Source organism: Physeter macrocephalus, chromosome 5, assembly GCF_002837175.3.
Source record: "Physeter macrocephalus isolate SW-GA chromosome 5, ASM283717v5, whole genome shotgun sequence".
Lineage (NCBI taxonomy): Eukaryota > Metazoa > Chordata > Mammalia > Artiodactyla > Physeteridae > Physeter > Physeter macrocephalus.
Genome location: NC_041218.1, coordinates 96,300,046 through 96,319,007, shown reverse-complemented (window position 1 = coordinate 96,319,007; position 18,962 = coordinate 96,300,046). Strand labels below are relative to the sequence as shown.

The 18,962-nt window shown below is 37.1% G+C and overlaps 1 protein-coding gene across 16 annotated transcripts in view; it reads right to left on the bottom strand.

The window, feature by feature from the left end:
* SUGCT (succinyl-CoA:glutarate-CoA transferase) overlaps positions 1-18,962 on the bottom strand; it is an 806,218-nt gene that overhangs the window by 734,005 nt on the left and 53,251 nt on the right. For all 16 annotated transcript variants that reach the window (XR_008617466.1, XR_008617468.1, XR_008617464.1 and 13 more), the window contains one exon: positions 3,732-3,823. Coding sequence is in view for 7 of the 16 variants with exons in the window: in XM_055085091.1 (XP_054941066.1) it covers positions 3,732-3,823 (92 nt within the window). In the remaining 9 variants the exon portion in view is untranslated. The remainder of the gene's footprint in view (positions 1-3,731; positions 3,824-18,962) is intronic.

Here is an 18,962-nt window from a genome sequence, read left to right as displayed (position 1 = left end):
CGTGCGTGTCCGGAGGCTGTGCTCCGCAACGGGAGAGGCCGCAGCAGAGGGAGGCCCGCATACCACAAAAAAAAAAATAATAATAATAATAATTGGAACATAATTTTATTTGGAGCACAAGATCCTAATTTAAACATAATATATAGACCTTAACAAGTCATTGACTTCTGTCAGAGTCTATGCAAAGGGGTTTTTAATAATAACACCTCTCATAATGTTTCCAAGTGCGATCCACAACCATCTCCATCAGAAGCGCTTGGGGCCATCATTAAATATGCATATTTGTGGGCTCTACCCACAAATCAGTATCTCTGAGGGTGGAGCTGAGGAATCTACAGATATACCAAGCAATTGTTGATTCTTATGGGTACTACATTACATAATACATGTTTGTACTTTCACATTCTATAAAAGACATTTATTTTCTCTTTACAGTATCTGGAAGAGGAGCTGTGTGAACATCACTTCCAGATGCACTTCACCGAAAGAGAGAAGCTATACAATATGTTCCAGATCACATAGCACAGTGCCAAGTATTCATTTATTCATTCATTCAGCATTTATTTATTGAGTGCTTAGAAAGTGCCACGCTCTGTTCTAGGCAATGAGATACCGCAGGGAGCAAGCAAAGACCATGGTCTTATGAGGCTTATGCCCTCCTGGTGCCCCTTTTAGGCACCCAGGTAAACATTACACAGGAGTGAATGAGATACAGCCAGGCCTCCAGACTCTTAGTTGACTGCTTTCTCACTCTACCAAATGGTCTATTCACTACAGTGCAACATATATCAATAGCAAGCATAAGCAAGATGCAAATACAATAAAAATCAGGCTTCATTCTTCAGGTAGCATGGAGAGTGGCTATAGTACAGAAGGTACTATATATAGCTGGAAGATGTAAAGCAGACTGGGTTCAAAGTATGGCTTTAGCATTTTACATACCTGGGCACCCTGTACAAGTTACCTAAGCCCTTAAGCTTCAGTTACAGAATTTATCAATACCTACACCTGGAAGGATCAGTGTAAGAATGAAAACATAAAAGCATATGGAAAACATCAAGCATGGGTCTAGCACAGTGTAGGTACTCAACGTCAGTTCTCTTTTCTCTGTTATCAAATCTGAATTTTATTCAACAATACCACAGCATTACCTAAAAGGCTAGATTTTAGATTTAGCTGGAGGTAACTGTAACTAGTTCGTTTAAATCTCATCATAAAGACTGCTTTCATAGATTTTATCCTATACTACACACTTAGCTGATGCCCCTTTGGGATAAAAATAACATTATGAGTCCACTATAGAAAAACCATGCATTTTGAGTTTTCTCATCATAGTAATAGTCTATACTTTGGGAACATCACTCAGTTTCCAGGCAGAAATATATTAGATCATCACTAAAAATATGTATATATGATAATGTATCTTTCCGTCTCTTCAAACTCTTAACTAATATAGTAGGTCCATAAACAATAAGTTCCCTGCATCTCCAGCCTCATTCTTCCCCTTCTTTGCTAGCTCACAATAATCCAATGAGACTAGCTCCTCAAACCCACCAGACTCTCCAGCATTTAGATGTCATGCGTGGTGTTGCCCTAGAGTCACCAGGTTAGAGCTTAATTGCGTCCTACCTTAAATATCTGGCCCTCAGAGAAGCCTTTCCTGACCAACCATCCTGACAACATTAGGCCGCACTGAATAGGGTGAGGAAGCCTGGGTTCCAATCAGTCATCTGACAACATGGAGTTATGCTACAGAACAAATACACAGCTGGGCAGGTAGATAAAACTTCATACGCAACATGATACAACTGGCAACAGTGCATCTGCATTGGCTGGTTAAAAATATTAGCCAGGGCTCTCAGAAGTGATCCCTCCTGTAGAACCTCTGCTGAGAGGCTTAGTGAACTGTCATCTACTGCTGGTATCAGGGGGAAACAACTCCTTAAAGGGGGATTCCCAGCATGGGCTGATTCTCTTCAGGCTGCTTTTATCCTTTGCTGTCAAACCACATTTTGCAGAATCTCTGGAAGTATTAAAATGGCCTGAGGCACACCATTATATACGTCAGTAGCATCCTGTACTCTTCTTTAGAGCTCTTTTTACTTGTTTAATATTTCTTTTCTGTTAATGTTTGTCTTCTCCACTTCAGGACCGTGCCTACCTGTTGCCTGTGGTAGCCAGCATACAGAGGATTCCCTCTGTATATGTACAATAACCATTCACTGGGTGGATGAATTGAGAAGTGAGAGAAGTGTCCGTGTGAAAGAAACACAGTATATGGAAGCCGAGGTTATTTAACGTAATACACGTGAAGTACCTAAAATAATGCTTGGCACATAGTAAGCATTCAATTAGTGTTGTTGTTATTTGCTTAGCCAGAACAAAAATCTCCTGAGGATAATACAAGAGGTGAGTTACTGACCGATAAATAATATGGTTGAGCACACACTCTGTGGTATCCCTGTCAGAATATAGCGCAGTGTACTTAAGGAGTAAGCGTTCACCTCATCTACCTCAGGTGTTTTTGAGTTAATTCATTTTAACATTTGAATATACAAATTTAAAAGTCCCATATCTTTTCACATATTCACAATTGAGTACAATGCTATTAAATAAAACCACTCACAAAAATAATGTCTTGACCATATAAGTACCTCTGTGGGAAAGAGCAAAGAGATATATATCCATGCTTCATTCTCTCAATGGATAGAAAGAAAATTGGTGCCCTTGAATACTGTAAGGAAAAGCCACATACATTCTTTCTAAGACTTGTGAAAATGAAACAAAGAAAGTACAAAAGACCATATATTTTAAGTCACTGAAATCCCAACACCTACTTTAAAATAATAAAAAGAAGTAAAATCTGTTAAAAAAAAAAAAAAAAAAAAAAAGACTTGAGGTCATTCTGCCTCATTTTATCCCAACACTGCAGCAATATTTCCTGAAGAATTAACTGAAGAAAGTCGTTCAGGGAAGGAATACCTACTGGAAAAAGTATTTTAAGGCTATCAATCTAATTTGTTTTGGAAGTGGATTTTTTTAGTATTTTTATTTACTAAGCTTTCACACTTTCTTTTACTTTATTTAACAGCATGTTTAGTTTTCCCCAAGAGTCCATTTTCTAAGAGTCTTTGATCTAACCATCCACATTTCGGTCATCTATATACTTTTTGGGAACTTCCTATCACCAATGGAGAAGGAATGTGGTTATAAAATCAAATAATTCTTTCACTGTCAGAATCTAATGCATTAACTGTCAGACACAACTATGTCCGAGCATTAAGTAACAAATTTTTAAATAAACAACCACTAATAATACTCCAGAGGGAAAAAGAAACCCTCCACTATGTATATACATCAAATGAAAGTACTCTGGTAGAAATGGACATCCGCAGACTAGTCTAGTCAGCCATTCTACTTCACACGAGGAATATTCCTAAGTCACACAAAGGTGCCTTTACTAAGCTTGAATGATATAATACATATGGAAAATGTGTTCACCACTTGATCTATTGCTTCTTGCTAAAAAGGTTGTTCTTTTCCATGGGGCCATAATGACATGAAGCCTCAAGTACATTCATAATAAACATTTCCATTTTTAACGCCATTCACTTTCCGTGGTTTTCTCCTAAAATTAACTCATGTTTAAGCCTAAGGGGTTAGTAAAGATGAAAATCTCTTTGGAATAAATAGGGGAAAAAAATATGAATATTCTAAAGAAGGATACCTACCTCGGGCCCTGTGATGTGCATCAGACCAGAAATAGCAGAGGCAACAGCATCGTACCCAGCCCGCTGAGACAGTGGACCTGTCTGACCATACCCTAAGACAACAAGAATAGGTATATTCAGCACCACCCAGGGAGAGCAACAGTACAATAGTGTGTTAAAACCATCTGTATCCAGAAATCCTACAGCATTTTGTTACTATTAGGTCTATACTATCCCTTGAAGGAGGCTGTAAAATTTAATTATGGTGTAATACCCCAGAAGGTTGCAAACTGGTGACTTGTGGGCCAGATCCCCATTGTATGAATGTTTTGTCTGGCCTGAAGAGTGTTTTGAAATGTTTTTACTTAGTTTCCAACACTTAAAGATCAGGAGATAGCACATAATATACAAATTTCTGGCTTTTCTTGAAAAACCAGAAAATACAGTCAAAACTAGGCTCACATCCTCACATGGCAATGATCAATTAGAGTTGAGTAATAGTTCTTCCCTTTACACAGGGCATAAATTCTCCAATTTGCCACACTCTCCACCCCTTCTTAATCCTTTATGCTTCAGCCTGATTCAATCATTAACTGACCTTACAAAACAATATACAAAGTAAAACAAAACAATGTCTCCCTAGGTTCTATTTACATATTATTTCAAGTATGCAAAGAAAATATAAATGATAATTTAAAATTGGAACATAAATAGAATTAATACATCTCCTGCCAGTGCTTTTTAGGATTACAAAGAGAAGTTGAAGGTGTCACTTTTTTTGCCATCAGCAAAAATTAAAAGAACATAAAGGGACTTCCCTGGTGGTCCAGTGGTTAAGACTCCACACTTCCAATGCAGGGGGCCCAGGTTCAATCCCTGGTCAGGGAACTAGATCCCACCTGCTGCAACTAAGAGCCCACATGCTGCAACTAAAAGATCCTGCATGCCGCAACAAAGACCCAGTGCAGCCAAATAAATAAATATTTTTTAAATAAAAGAACATAAAAATATTTTATCCTGCTCTCCTCAGTTTTGGTGCGTATTGTTGGATAATAAAGGTTATATGAGGAGATACATAACTCTGTCTCCAAATCCCATATATTTTGCCTGCTTCTCCAGCAACCTGGAACGCTCTCCCTCTATTTCACTCCATATATGTACATACCTCACTCCCTCACATCCTCCAACTCTGCACTGAAATGTCTCCTTGTTCGAGAGGTCTTCCCTGAAGAACTTTTATGAAAGATCACTCTCACTTCTCACTCTTAAGCCCCCCTAACCTCATTATATTTGACTTCACACCTCTTATCACCACAAGATCTATAATATAGTTTATTTATTTATTTTCTGTATCCTCCCTGCTCAAAGGTATGCTCTAGAGAGTTTTTTCTATTTAATTTACTGCTGTATTGCCAGCATCTAGAATAGAATTCAGTTAACGGTTACCAAATGAATAAATGAATGAATACTGGTTATATAAGAACAATTATCTTTAAAAAACAAATTAATCAATAAAGAAACTAAAGAGGCTTTTTTTCTGTTTTGTTTTGGTTTTGACCAAAATGATGATATAGGAGGCCAACTTCCTCCTCCCATGGACACAGTGATTGTACAGCTACACACAAAGCACTTCTCTCTGAGAGAAATCTGGGAACTGAGAAACTAGAGAAATCCAGATGAATGACTCCTATACATTGGGCAACAGAGACAATACCCATATCGAAACTGGTAGGAAAGGCTGAGACACTCTCATCATAAACCTCAATCCAGGCATAGAACCATACAATCAGGAGGAAACCCCAAACTCCCAGCTTCTCCCTGAGGAACAGGCAGTACGGACAGCACATCTAGTGTCCCAACCTTTAAGGCTCCCACCTGAGAAACAGTCCCCTAAAACTCCTATCTCTGATAGCCAGCATTCATGAGTCCTACAGGACTACGGCAAACAAAGAAGAAGTTACTGATAGGATCATAAGCACTAACCACAACTATCCTCCCAAGTCTCAGGACTGAAGGAGCAGCTAAAACATCCATCTCCCAGTCTTTCCCTGGAAAGGGTTTGACTTCATACTTTACAAGCTGTTGCGTAAGGGTCTAGACACTAATTGACAACATCTAACTGATCCTACCTGGAACCTGAAAGAATCAGTGGGCGCTTACCCCACGTTCTCCATCCAGCTCACTCCAACAATAAAACCAGGTCACCATCTTCTCTCTAGAAGGACCTTCTACACATGTCTCATGCCCCACCTTTTGCAGCTACCGCCTGGGAGATGAGCCCCCAGATCACCTGGCTCTGACTGTCAACAGTGCTTGCAGTTAACAAGTCCCACTGGACTACAGCAAACAAATTAACAGTTTGTAATGGGCTCAGGGTTCAGTGCAAGGGAGAAGACAAAAAGCCTACCTCCCAGTTTCTCCCCAGAAAGTGCTTGATGGCATACTTTCCCAGTTGTTGCCTGAGGGTCTGGCTTCTAATCAGCCTGTAACTAAGTGCTGACTACAATCATCCCCTTTGGAACTTAGATGGGTCTTCTCATACCCTCAACTACTAAAAGGCATGAAGAAGGACAGTGGCTTGGACAGTCACAAAGGTTTGAGAGGCATCCAGGAGTTCGGGCTGGGTTGATTAACAGGATTCATCTCCTACACAAGACCATTCTGTCAACACTGAAAGAGGTGCTGTTTAGCTAATGCACAAAAACCAACACAAGCATTCAAGGAAAATGAGGAAACAAGGGAATATGTTCCAAACAAGAGAACAATATAAATCTCCAGAAACCAACCTTAATGAAACAGAGAAAAGTGATTTACCTGACAGAGAGTTCAAAATAATGCTCAGAAAGATGCTCACAGAGGTCCGGAAAGCAATGCATGAACAAAGTGAGAATTTCAACAGAGACTGACAATATTACAAAGTACCAAACAGAAAGTATAGAGATAAAGAATAAAATAACTGAACTGAAAAATTCAATAGAAAGGTTCAACAGCAGACTAGATCAAGTGGAAGAAAGAGTGAATTAGAAGACAGAGCAGTGGAATACATCCACTCAGTGAAGCAAAAAGAAAAAAGACTAAAAAAGGAGTGAAGATAGCTTCAGAGACTTATAACGCACTAAAAAAATGAGCCAATATACACATTATAAGGATCCTAGAAGACAGGGATCCTTAGAAATAATGGCTGAAAACTTCCCTAACCTGGGGGAAAAAAACAGACATCCAAATCTAGGCAGCCCAAGAAACACCAAATATGATGAATCTAAAGAAATTCACACCCAGACATTTTAATTAAATTGTCAAAGACGAAAACCTTAAAAGCAGCAACAGAAAAGCAACTTGTTACATACAAGGGAACCCTCATAAGACTATCAGTGGATTCTACAATAACCTTGCAGGTCAGAAGGCAGTGGGATGAGACATTCAAAGTGCTGAAAGGGAATAAAAAAGACTGCCAAACAAAAATACTCTACCCAACAAAATAGTCCTGCAGAATTGAAAGAGAGATAAAGAGTTTCCAGACAAACAAAAGCTAAAGGAATTTATCACCACTAGACCAGTCTTACAAGACATGTTAAAGGGATTTCTTCAAGCTGAAAAAAAAGGATGCTAATTAGTAACATTAAAACATACGAAAGCATAAAATTCACTGGTACAGATAAATATATGGTTAAACTCAGAATACTCTAATATTGTAATGGTGGTGGGTAAATCACTTATAACTCTGGTATAAAGATTAAAATTAAAAATATTAAGACCAACTATAACTACAATAATTTGTTAATGAATACACAATATTAAAAAGATTTAAGTTGTGACATCAAAAACATCAAATGTTGGAGAAGAGTGTAAAAATGTAGAATCTTCTTATACATTTCAAGTTACGTTGTTATCAGCTTAAAACAGACTATTTTAGCTATAAGATATTTTATGTAAGCCTCATGGTAACACAGTGCAAAACCTATAGTAGATACACAAAAGAGAAAGAGAAAGAAATCTCAGCATACCACTACAGAAAATCAGCAAATCACAAAGGAAGAAAAACAAGAGGGAAAGAAAGGAACAAAGAAATGACAAAACAACCAGAAAACAATTAACAAAATGGCAATAGTAAATCCATAACTATCAATAATTACTTTAAATGTACATGGACTAAATTTTCCAATCAAAAGACACAAAGTGGCTAAATGGATAAAATGAACAAGATCCAACTATGTGCTGCCTACAAGAGATTCACTTCAGCTTTAAGGACACAGACTGAAAGTGAAGGCATGGAAAAAGATACTCCATGCAAACTGAAACCAAAAGAAAGCAGAGGTATCTATACTTATATCAGATAAGGTAGACTTTAGGACAGAGATGAAAATAAAAGACAAAGAAGGTCTTTATATTGATATAATGATAAAAGGGTCAGTCTAACAAGAGGATATAATATTTGTAAATATTTATGCACCCAACAGAGAAGCACCTAGATATATAAAGCAAATATTAACAGAACTGAAGGGAGAAATAGCAATACAGTAACAGTAGGGTACTTCAATAACCCACTTTCAACAATGGCTAGATCATCTAAACAGAAAATAATAAGGAAATACTGGACTTAAACTACATGTTAAACCAGATGGATTTAACAAACATTTACAGAACATTCATCCATCAGCAGCAAAATACACATTTCTTCTCAAGCACACATGGAACCTTCTCAGAATAAATCATGTGCCACAAAACAAGTCTTAATAAACTTAATAAGACCGAAGTCATGTCAAGCATATTTTCTGACCACAATGGTATGAAACTAGAAATCAATTACAAGAAGAAAAGTAGAAAATTAACAAATATATAGAGATTAAACATGTTACTGGACAACCAATGTGTCAAAGAAGGAATCAAAACATAAATCAAAAAATTCTTTGCGTCAAATGAAAATGGAAATACAACCTACCAAAACTATGGGATGCAGCAAAAGCAGTTCTAAGGGCAAAGTTCATATGATGAACTCCTACATCAAGAAACAAGAAAGATCTCCAATAAACAACCTAACTTTGTACCTCAAGTAACCAGAACAACAAGAACAAATGAAGCCCAAAGTTAGTAGAAGGAAGAAAATATCAAAGAACAGAAAAGAAATAAATAAAAGAGAGACTAAAAATACAATAGAAAAAAATCAATGAAACTAAGAGCTGGTTCTTTGAAAAGGTAAACAAAATTGGCAAACCTTTAGTTAGACTCACCAAAAAAAGACGGCAAGAACTCAAGTAAATAAAATCAGAAATGAAAGAGGAGATGTTACAACTGACACCACAGAAATACAAAGAATCAAAACAGACTACTATGAACAATTATACACCAACAAATTGGACAACCTAGGAGAAATGGATAGATTTCTAGACACTTCAAGACTGAATCATGAAGAAACAGAAAATCTGAACAGACCAATTACTGGTAAGGAGATTAAGTCAGTAATCCAAAACCACCCAACAAACAAATGTCTAAGACCAGAGGCTTCACTAGTGAATTCTACGAAATATTTAAAGAATTTCTATTCCAGAGCAGCTAGTTTATAGCTGTAAAGGGCATCCTAGACCAGACTTCCAGTCTTGAACACAATGGCTTTTAAACCACCAGTATTCCCAGCATAAAACAGGACTCCAGGAGCAGAGAGAAGCTCCGCCGTAAGGCAGGAACACTAAGTGCTAGTGAACCACCTGCTATCTCAACAGGAAGTCAAAAGGATGAATTAGCTTCAGTCCACTCTAGGGAGAGTATATCAGGAGCTCAGGCTTCTGGCCAGGAGCCCAAATGCCTCAAATGAGACAAAGAGAGGCCCCTCACCCATCAGCACAACTCTAAATGAAGTCTTCTAAACAAAGGCCTGCAGGAAAACATGCTCAAAAAAATGAACAGTTTGCTAAATAAAAAGGCTCCATAATACTTGCCTTGTGATACAAATTCTCTTGTTCAGCTTACAACAAGGGGGAGGCACAAATATCCTAATTACTTTAAATTACAGCTTCCAAGTATTTCTATTAAAGAGAAATATAAATAGTTACTCTCACAGAGGCAGTATGGCATAGTGAATAAGAGGATGAGTTTTAGGATTGAAAAAAATCTGAATTGAAATTATAGCTCTGCTAACTACTAAATCTTCAACAATTCATTTAATCTCCCTGAGCCTCAATGTCCACAGTATTCACATTTATCTCAAAAATATATTATGAGGATTCAATTTGATAACACAGCATAAGCGAAGTACATTTTACATTGAGAGCTAAAATATACTTAGTTAATAAACACACATTAATATACTAATAACATAGTAGCTTGCCCTTTCCACAAAATATTGAGAATAACAAAAATTGCCTTGAGGTATGTTTAAATGATGAGGAGAATAAACATTCTAAGCATTGCAATTATGTTGTTTAACAACCCATTAAAATTGAAAGTTTTTGTACTTGGAAACTAGCACATGTTCATTTTAGAAAAGAAATTTGACAATAATAACATATATTTTTGGTAATATGAGTCAAAAATTATTCCACCTTTTTCACCTTACACTTGCCTTAACTACTGAAATACTGACAACCAATACCATAATCAACAAATATTTATAACAATAAATTTTAAAATTTTAAACAGGAAACTGACATTACCAAAATGGTATTTTGCAAAGATTACTCTGGTGACAATGTGAAGACTGAATTATTTATTAATAATTTAACAAAGAGCTGAAAAAATGGTAAGCACGGGATCCAGACAGTTCTTTTTAATTTTATTTTTAGTGTTACAATTCCAAAAAAGACCATGATCAAAATCCAAATTACAGAGGAAAAATTTAAGCATGTTAATTCTGTTTTATAATCAAGTAAGGGACGTAAGGAAAACCAAGGAGGTTATGGAAAATCAGAGAGGAACATCTTTCTCTCTCCTCTCTCCTCTATCTCTCTCCACTACCCCACCCCCTTACTCACCCACATTCATTTTAAGGAGCAATCTCGCCATCTTGTGGCTCTTACGAACACTGACCATAAAGCAAAACTTGAACTTCCAGACATAAGTAAAAAATGCAAGGGAAGGAAACTAAATGGAAAAGATTTCTTGTCTTTTAATATGTGCCCTGAATACCAGATGCTCTGGCCTGCCCACTCCTGGTTTCACTCATTTTTCTTCTTAATCATGACTAACTTTTTGTTTCCCTTTTCTCCTTAACCAAAACAGGAATATGTTTAAAGTTAGTATCATTCCAGCAGCTATAGAAACTCCAAAATGAGATTGTTTACCTGAAAGGAGAACAGAAGCAATAAAATATTTTACAGTAAATAATGTAATCCTTCAAAATGTATACAAATGTCTGGACTTCTTTCCCTGATTATTTTCTAGTGTATAGATTGTTTCTGAATTAAAAGATTATGAACTCAATGCATTTTATTTTTAAAAAATATTTATTTTCTTATCTGTCCACTGAAAAGGTCTAGAAGCAAAGACTAACCCAGCAGCAGTGAGCGTCACCAGTATCCAGATGGTGTTCTCTAAATGCCATTTTCCACTAAAAGAAATTAAGATTCCTTGGGGAAATGGTTGATTCCAGGATAGGGCAGGAAATGTACAAAATGCACCTGGAATATACTGTTATACCAGAAATCAAAGAAGCTATCAGACTATTAGTCATGTCAAGAGTATGCAGAAGCCAACTTAAAAAGGCCTCCACTGGCCAAAGATGAGACCATTTTGAGTATCAGTAAGGATAACAGCTGCAGTGGACTGAAACACAACAAATATGTTAAATTCTGTGAGTTCCTAATGATATTTTTTTAATCATTAGTCACCCTTGGAAGATATTAGGGAATACATTCATTATTATGACAATTGGTAAATAGAAAGAATTTGCATCTATCCTGCCTTTCCTTAATGATCTATACTCAGGGTAATCAGACAGCTGATGAAGGGAACATTATTTTTCTGGAAGTGTTCCAATCAATATATGAAGAAGGAATGGCAGAACCAGGGTGTCATCATTTTGTAACTCCTAATGGATTAACAGATCTACGCAATCACCATCAATGGCTGCTAACATCACAAACAAGAGCAATAGCCAGCCCATGTGCTCCAGGGGAACTACACACCACCTTCTATGACATATTCTTGACCAAAAAAAAAAAAAAAAAAAAAAAAAAAAACTCAAACCAAAATCCGAGCAAAGCTATAGGTATGTCAATTTGTAAATAATAACAATGACAAAAATTAAACAACAAGGGAATGTAATCAGCAAAATTCAACCTACTCAACAGGACAAAGTGGGTTTTTTTAAACAAATTTTAAGAAAAAAGAGATTGAGAAGCAACTATAAATTAAAGGAGATTTAAGAGACATACCAATCAACTGTAGTGATTAGACTTCATTTGGACCCCAATTCAAATTAACAAACTATAAAAAGAAAGAGAGAGAGAATTGGGAAAATCTGAACATCAACTGCATATCTGATGATATTAAGGAATTATAGGGTTTTTTTAATTTACATGTGATGACACTGGGTGTTTATGCTTTAAAAAGAGTCCTTTTCTTTTAGACATATTCTGAAATATTTAGAAATGAAATGAGATGAAGTCTGAGATTTGCTTTTAAGTAATCAGGGGAGGGAGAATAGGTGGGGTTGTAGGCAAAATAAGACTGGCCATGAGTTGATAATTATTAAGCACGATAATGTGTACCTCAAGAGCCATTATACTATTCATTCTACTTTTATGTAACCTTAAAATTTTCCACCATAAAATGCCAAAAAACAAATAAATTTAAGAATGGCATGCAAATTTCATTTTGTACGTCTAAAAGTACCCCAAGGAATATTAGAGCTGAACGGACCTGGGGCAAAAATTCTTGCTTTACAGATGAGAAAACTGAGGCCCACAGAGGTTAAGTGACTTGTCTAAAGTCATAAAGCCAGTCAATAGCAAAACTAGAACTAACACTGAAGTTTTCAGTTTCCCAATCTGGTTCTCCTTCATCTGAACAGGATGTCTGAAGACTTTTAGCCACTTTCTACTTTATAGGGTTAATTCAGAAACAAATTCAAGACCCAGTCTCAATAAATGTTTTTGGTTTTTCTAATTTGCGTGCTTTGTTTTGTAGACATCTCCCTTATCATACCTTTTTCCTCCACTGTGACAATTAAATGAGACATTTAGTAAATGGGCCAAAGTTTCACATTCTTATGGCTTTTCACTCAACTTTTTCAATTGGCATTGTGAAAAACCTTCCGGTTGATTTGAAAGATTTCCCACAATCATACCTTGCATTTAATAGGGTTTGTCCTTCTGTCACATACATAATGATTTAGATTCTCACAGTCACACCCTGTTTTGGTGGATTATTTTTTCTTTTTCCCTCAGGTCACAGATACAGCATTTTTAACTGTAAGATACGTACCTTTCTACATGCAAGATTACAAAACTAACCTCAGCAGGATTCATTGAGATGCCTGTAAACCTCAATAGGGCAAGAGATCTCCCTGCAAACATGTTAACCAATCAAAACTAACACTTAACCAAGGACTCCATAAAGCAAGAGTGGTAATTTAGGGTGATGGCGGTAATAATAATGATAATAATAATAATAGTTAACATGTACAGAGCACTTGCTATGTTCCAGGAACTGTGCTGGTGCTTTGTATGTGTCATCTGATTTAAGCCTCACAAGAATTACATGAGGTAAATTTTATTATCCTATTTGAATTACTATTGAGAAAAATGAGGTTCTGAGAGATTAAGTGCCTTACCCAAGGTCACAAAGCTACTTGCTGTGACTCTGTAACTAATTATTGATGTTTTGACACTCATTACAATGTAACCATTTTTGAAAAATATTTCCATGAGTATTAATAGTTCATACATTGTTCAAAGACCAAAAATGTGACTAATATGGTTTGCTACCTCAATAACCTATGAAATTAGATCCCCCAATCTCTATCACAGAGAGGCAGCAAAATTGGTTGATTAATCGTACAGCACCTAAAACATCTGAAATACTAATAAGTATATGTTCCTAGTCAGAAAAGGCAAATAAATTTGTAAATTAAGCAGTATTACTACAATGCATCAAAAAGAAGCATACTAAGAAAAAATGCTTATACTGAGGATAGCTGGTAATACAGAATTACCACGTTTTTATGATATCCAATTTGATGATACTAATATATAAAAATATATGTTGTTTGACAATTGCTTCTTATGCATAGGTTTCATTTTCCCCAACTAGTTAGTATAACACTAAGCAGACAGTGGAAACTTAATAAATACTCATCAGCTGACTGGTGCATATTTTTGTATTTTACACTATTTCATGCATGCCTATGATATTCTTCACATAAAATATCAAAATAAATGTTTTTTTACAGGGCACACAAGAGTAAGTGGTAACTGGGTGTCAAGATACTACCTTGCTTATAATATACAGTGTGTTTTTTATGGAAAAGAAATAAAAAGTCTTCAAAACTCTCATCATCCAAACAGAGTCTACAATTACAAAAGCTTTGGTGATCATGCCAAAGCATCCCGCTAAAAGTGACTTTAACTACATGCCCAATCATGTAAGTACACATACACACACACACACACACACACATACATACACACACACACACACACACACACACACACACACACAGATTATCCTAAATCTCAGAAGACTTATTCAAATAGGAAGGGAAAAAACTATTATAAATCACAATGATATAATGAAAATAAACTGCAGAATCTGCCCTTAAATTAAGAATTCAAATATATTTTCATGGAATCTATTCGAAAGAAACTACTAGGAGTTACATCTACATTCCAAGAGTCAATATTTTGTACAAGATGAATGCAGCTCACATTCCAACAGATGCCCCATAAAACTATTAAAGAATAAAGATAATTACCATTTTATATATTTTTCATTTTCAGGAGAAAAATCAAATTTTAAATTACATAAATATAAAACATGAGTAGATAAAATATGAGCAGAAAAGAAAATAAAAACCCAGCCAGACTCTCACATAAAACCAATTCCCTATAGCTGATTCCCACACTCCAAATAGCAGCACTACGTCAGCCTATGAAGGGACATTTTAGGCAAAGAACACAGAAATGTTCAGTACTGACCTCTTTACAGAGACTAAACATCATCCCAAATCAAATCCAGATAAATGGATAACTCAATTGAGTAACAAATTAACAAGAATCACCTTTAGCCTTGTTCCACTGCCAAGAGAAAAGTACTCAATTAAGTACAGTCTACATCTTTATTTAATAGAGATCAATGAAAAAAAAGAATAAAAGTGACCCAAGTAAGAATGATATCAAACAAAACCCAGTAATCTTTGAACTGCCCAAAGTTGGGAACAAAGTCTTTCCAGAAATGCAGACTTCTGAGTAAGCAGTGCTTCCTGAGTAAGCAAATACACATGGTTACACCAAAGCCAAAAACAGAGAAATAAATAACATGAAGCCAGGAAAAACAGTATAACATGTAATGGTGCTGGGTAAAAAAATCACTTGTAGAATAAACTAATGGGTTTTAAAAGTTTGCAGTTATGAGCACATCTAGTGCTCAGATCTTGGTTCTTAAATACAATTCACCCCTCAATGGAACGAGGGCTCCTTGGAGAAATGGTTAATTCCAGGCTTGGGGGAAGGGGTGTGGGGGAGGACGTAAATAAATGTGGAGTATCTTGTGCCAAAAATTAAGAAAGTGCTCAAAGGATGATGAGGACATATCAAAAATATACAGGGGACAGTTTGAAGGTGTTCCCACCGGCCAAATCTGGACAATTTGAGCATCAAAAATAAACCATGATAGTAAAGGATTGTAACTGATTGAATAACATATGAATAAAAGAGTCCAAACTGATATAAATAAATAAATAAATAAAGAGAGAGCTCTCCCTTGTCAGTTCGTAAATGTAAAAGAAATGGTGGAATTAGAAAATCACTATTTAACAACATCATAATAATAGTAAACTCAGGCAAGAATCATCAACATATGATAAAAACAGTGGAGACAGTTTGAGCAAGTAAGAAAATATTTACATAGTCTTAAAGTATAGCCCCCGTGCCAACACTATATTTTTTTAACTGTAACAGGTAAAACAATAACTTTACACTGGAGAAACCTAGCAGATACCATCTTAACCCAATCATCAAAGTTACACTGCTAGCAATAGACAGCTTGTGTTACCCGATACAATGCACTGAGAAGAACTCAGCATTACTTCTGTGGCATGACTATCAAAAGTACTTAACCTGAATCTACTCATAAGGAAACATCAGAAGAATCCAAATTGAGGAGCATTCTACTAAGTAACTGACCTGCACGCTTCAAAAAATGTCAAACCATGAACTACACAGAAAGACCCAAGAACCACAAAGAAAAACCCAGATTAAAGGAGGTTAACGTGACATGACAATCAAATACAATGCAGAGTTTGGGTTTTCCTTTGCTATAAAGGACTTAATTGAAACAACTGACAAATTATCAATAAGGTCTGTAAATTATATACTAATATTGTTTCAGTATTCATTTACTGATTTTGGTAATTGTACTCTGGCTACATAATAGAATTCCATTTTTTTTATAAAATACAAACTGAAAAATGAAGGGGTAAAGAGGCATCACATGTCTGTGTCTTATACGGTACATAAAAAATGTAAGTAGATTAGATAGATGATACAGATGATAGGTAGGTAGGTAGACAGATACATGGCTAGATACACAGATACAAGCAGAAAGGATAAAGCAAAACTATTTCTATATCCACATCCATGGAATGAATAAATAGACTATACAAGTAATTAGTTAGAACAGGAACCTGAAAACCATTCAACTTGCCCCCATGTTTGAGGAAGAAGAGGAAGAGGATGAGGGGGAGGCAGCAGCAGCAAAGGCAGAATAGCTAACATTTCTTGAATACTTCCTAAATGCCAATCACGTCACATACATTATCTCATTTAATCCTTACAATAAACCCTAGAATTTGCAGATGAGACCACTGCACTTGGGAAGGTTAAATAACTTATCCAAAGTCACCTAAGTTATAAGTGGTAGAGCCAATATTTCAACCAATCTACAGGGGACAATGCCCCCACCTCTTTGCCCTGTCTGAATCTGAACAGTTCCACCTTTATCTGTGTTGGGTCTCTATGTAAGATATTTGAAGAAAAGGTGTGATAACCTCAAAACACTAGATTACACTATCCTCCCTCACGATGTTCCTGGCTGCAGTTAGAGAATCACTTAAGAAGACACAAGACTAAAGTTATAAAGAGATCAAGGCAAGCTAATTAAAGCTGCTCACCAACTCTAGTGCCTTAAAGCAAAACTTGAGGAAGGAAAAGTGCACTTACCACAGTGCTCAAATCCCAAATAGGAACCTGTATGGTCATTTCATTTTTAATAAATCAGTTACAACATTGTGTTCCACTAATATTGATTTGATAAATATCTACTGAATATCAACTATGTGGAAATAGTATTTTCAAGAAAATCAGTAGCACTTGGGAAAAACCATTAGTGCCCAATAGTGACAGAATACAGCTCTCTGTAGCTCCCCATTTGCTCAGTTTCTAATGCCTGCATGGCTGGCCAGAACTGGAGGGGTGTGAGGAAAAGAAGAGGTATGGTCAGCAAGAAAGGTCTTACTTAATTGGTACTATCATGGTGAGTTAGTTTTGTTGCTCTCTGGGCTTGACAGGAGTTTAAAGCCTACTTGTCACATGGGGCACTTTACTGAGCTCTTCAAAGACCTCCCCCACCCCATCAGTGGGCATCTCTCACCTCCAGGGTGAATCTATCTTTTTTCCATCTGATCACTTTTGAGTCCTTCCTCAGTCCCAGGTGTCATCAGCACCACCAGCTTCCTCCTGCCCTCTTGGACAGGGTCTTAACCACACAATGTTTTTCTCTTTCTCACCCTGATCCACAGGACAGCAGTGGCTTCCCAAACCACAGCCCTCCAGACATCCTCTGGCTCTCTAAATATCTCAGGTATGAATCACATATCAATCTACTATCTAACAAGCTCTGGGGAACAAAAACCAAATCTTCCTAGAGATTCCACTGAAGGCTCCTTCCCTTGGCTTGAGGTTATACATTTTATAGAACTATTTCTTTTGAAAGCATAAATGTTTGATAAACAATTTTCATTTAAAAATGACTATGGAAAACCAAGATGGCGGAGTAGAAGGACGTGCTCTCACTCCCTCTCGTGAGAACACCAGAATCACAACTAGCTGCTGGACAATCATCGACAGGAAGACACTGGAAATCACCAGAAAAGATACCCCACATCCAAAGACAAAGGAAAAGCCACAGGAGATGGTAGGAGGGGCGCAATCACACTAAAATCAAATCCCATGACTGCTGGGTAGGTGACTCACAGACTGGAGAACACTTAGACCACAGAAGTCCACCCAATGGAGTGAAGGTTCTGAGCCCCACGTCAGGCTTCCCAACCTGGGGGTCTGGCAATGGGAGGAGGAATTCCTAGAGAATCAGACTTTCAAGCCTAGTGGGATCTGACTGCAGGACTTCGACAGGACTGGGGGAAACAGAGACTCCACTCTTGGAGGGCACACACAAAGTAGCGTGCACATCAGGACCCAGGGGAAGGAACAGTGATGCCAGGGGAGACAGAACCAGACCAACCTGCTAGTGTTGGACGGTCTCCTACAGAGGTGGGCGGTGGCTGTGGCTAACATTGGAGACAAGGACACTGGCAGCAGAAGTTCTGGGAAGTACTCCTCGGCATAAGCCCTCCCAGGGTCCGCCATTAGCCCCACCAAAGAGCCCAAGTAGGCTCCAGTGTTGGGTTGCCTCAAGCCAAACAACCAACAGGGAGGGAACCCAGCCCCACCCATCAGCAGGCAAGCAGATTAAAGTTTTACTGAGCTCTGCCCACCAGAGAAACAGTCAGCTCTACCTACCACCAGTCCCTCCCATCAGAAAACTTGCACAAGCCTCTTAGATAGCCTCATCCAACAAAGGGAAGACAGCAGAAGCAAGAAGAACTACAATCCTGCAGACTGTGGGACAAAAACCACATTCACAGAAAGATAAACAAGATGAAAAGGCAGAGGGCTATGTACCAGATGAAGGAACAAGATAAAACCCCAGAAAAACAACTAAATGATGCACAGAAATCTCTGACATTCTTATACACTAATGATGAAAAGTCTGAGAGTGAAATTAAGAAAACACTCCCATTTACCACTGCAACAAAAAGAATAA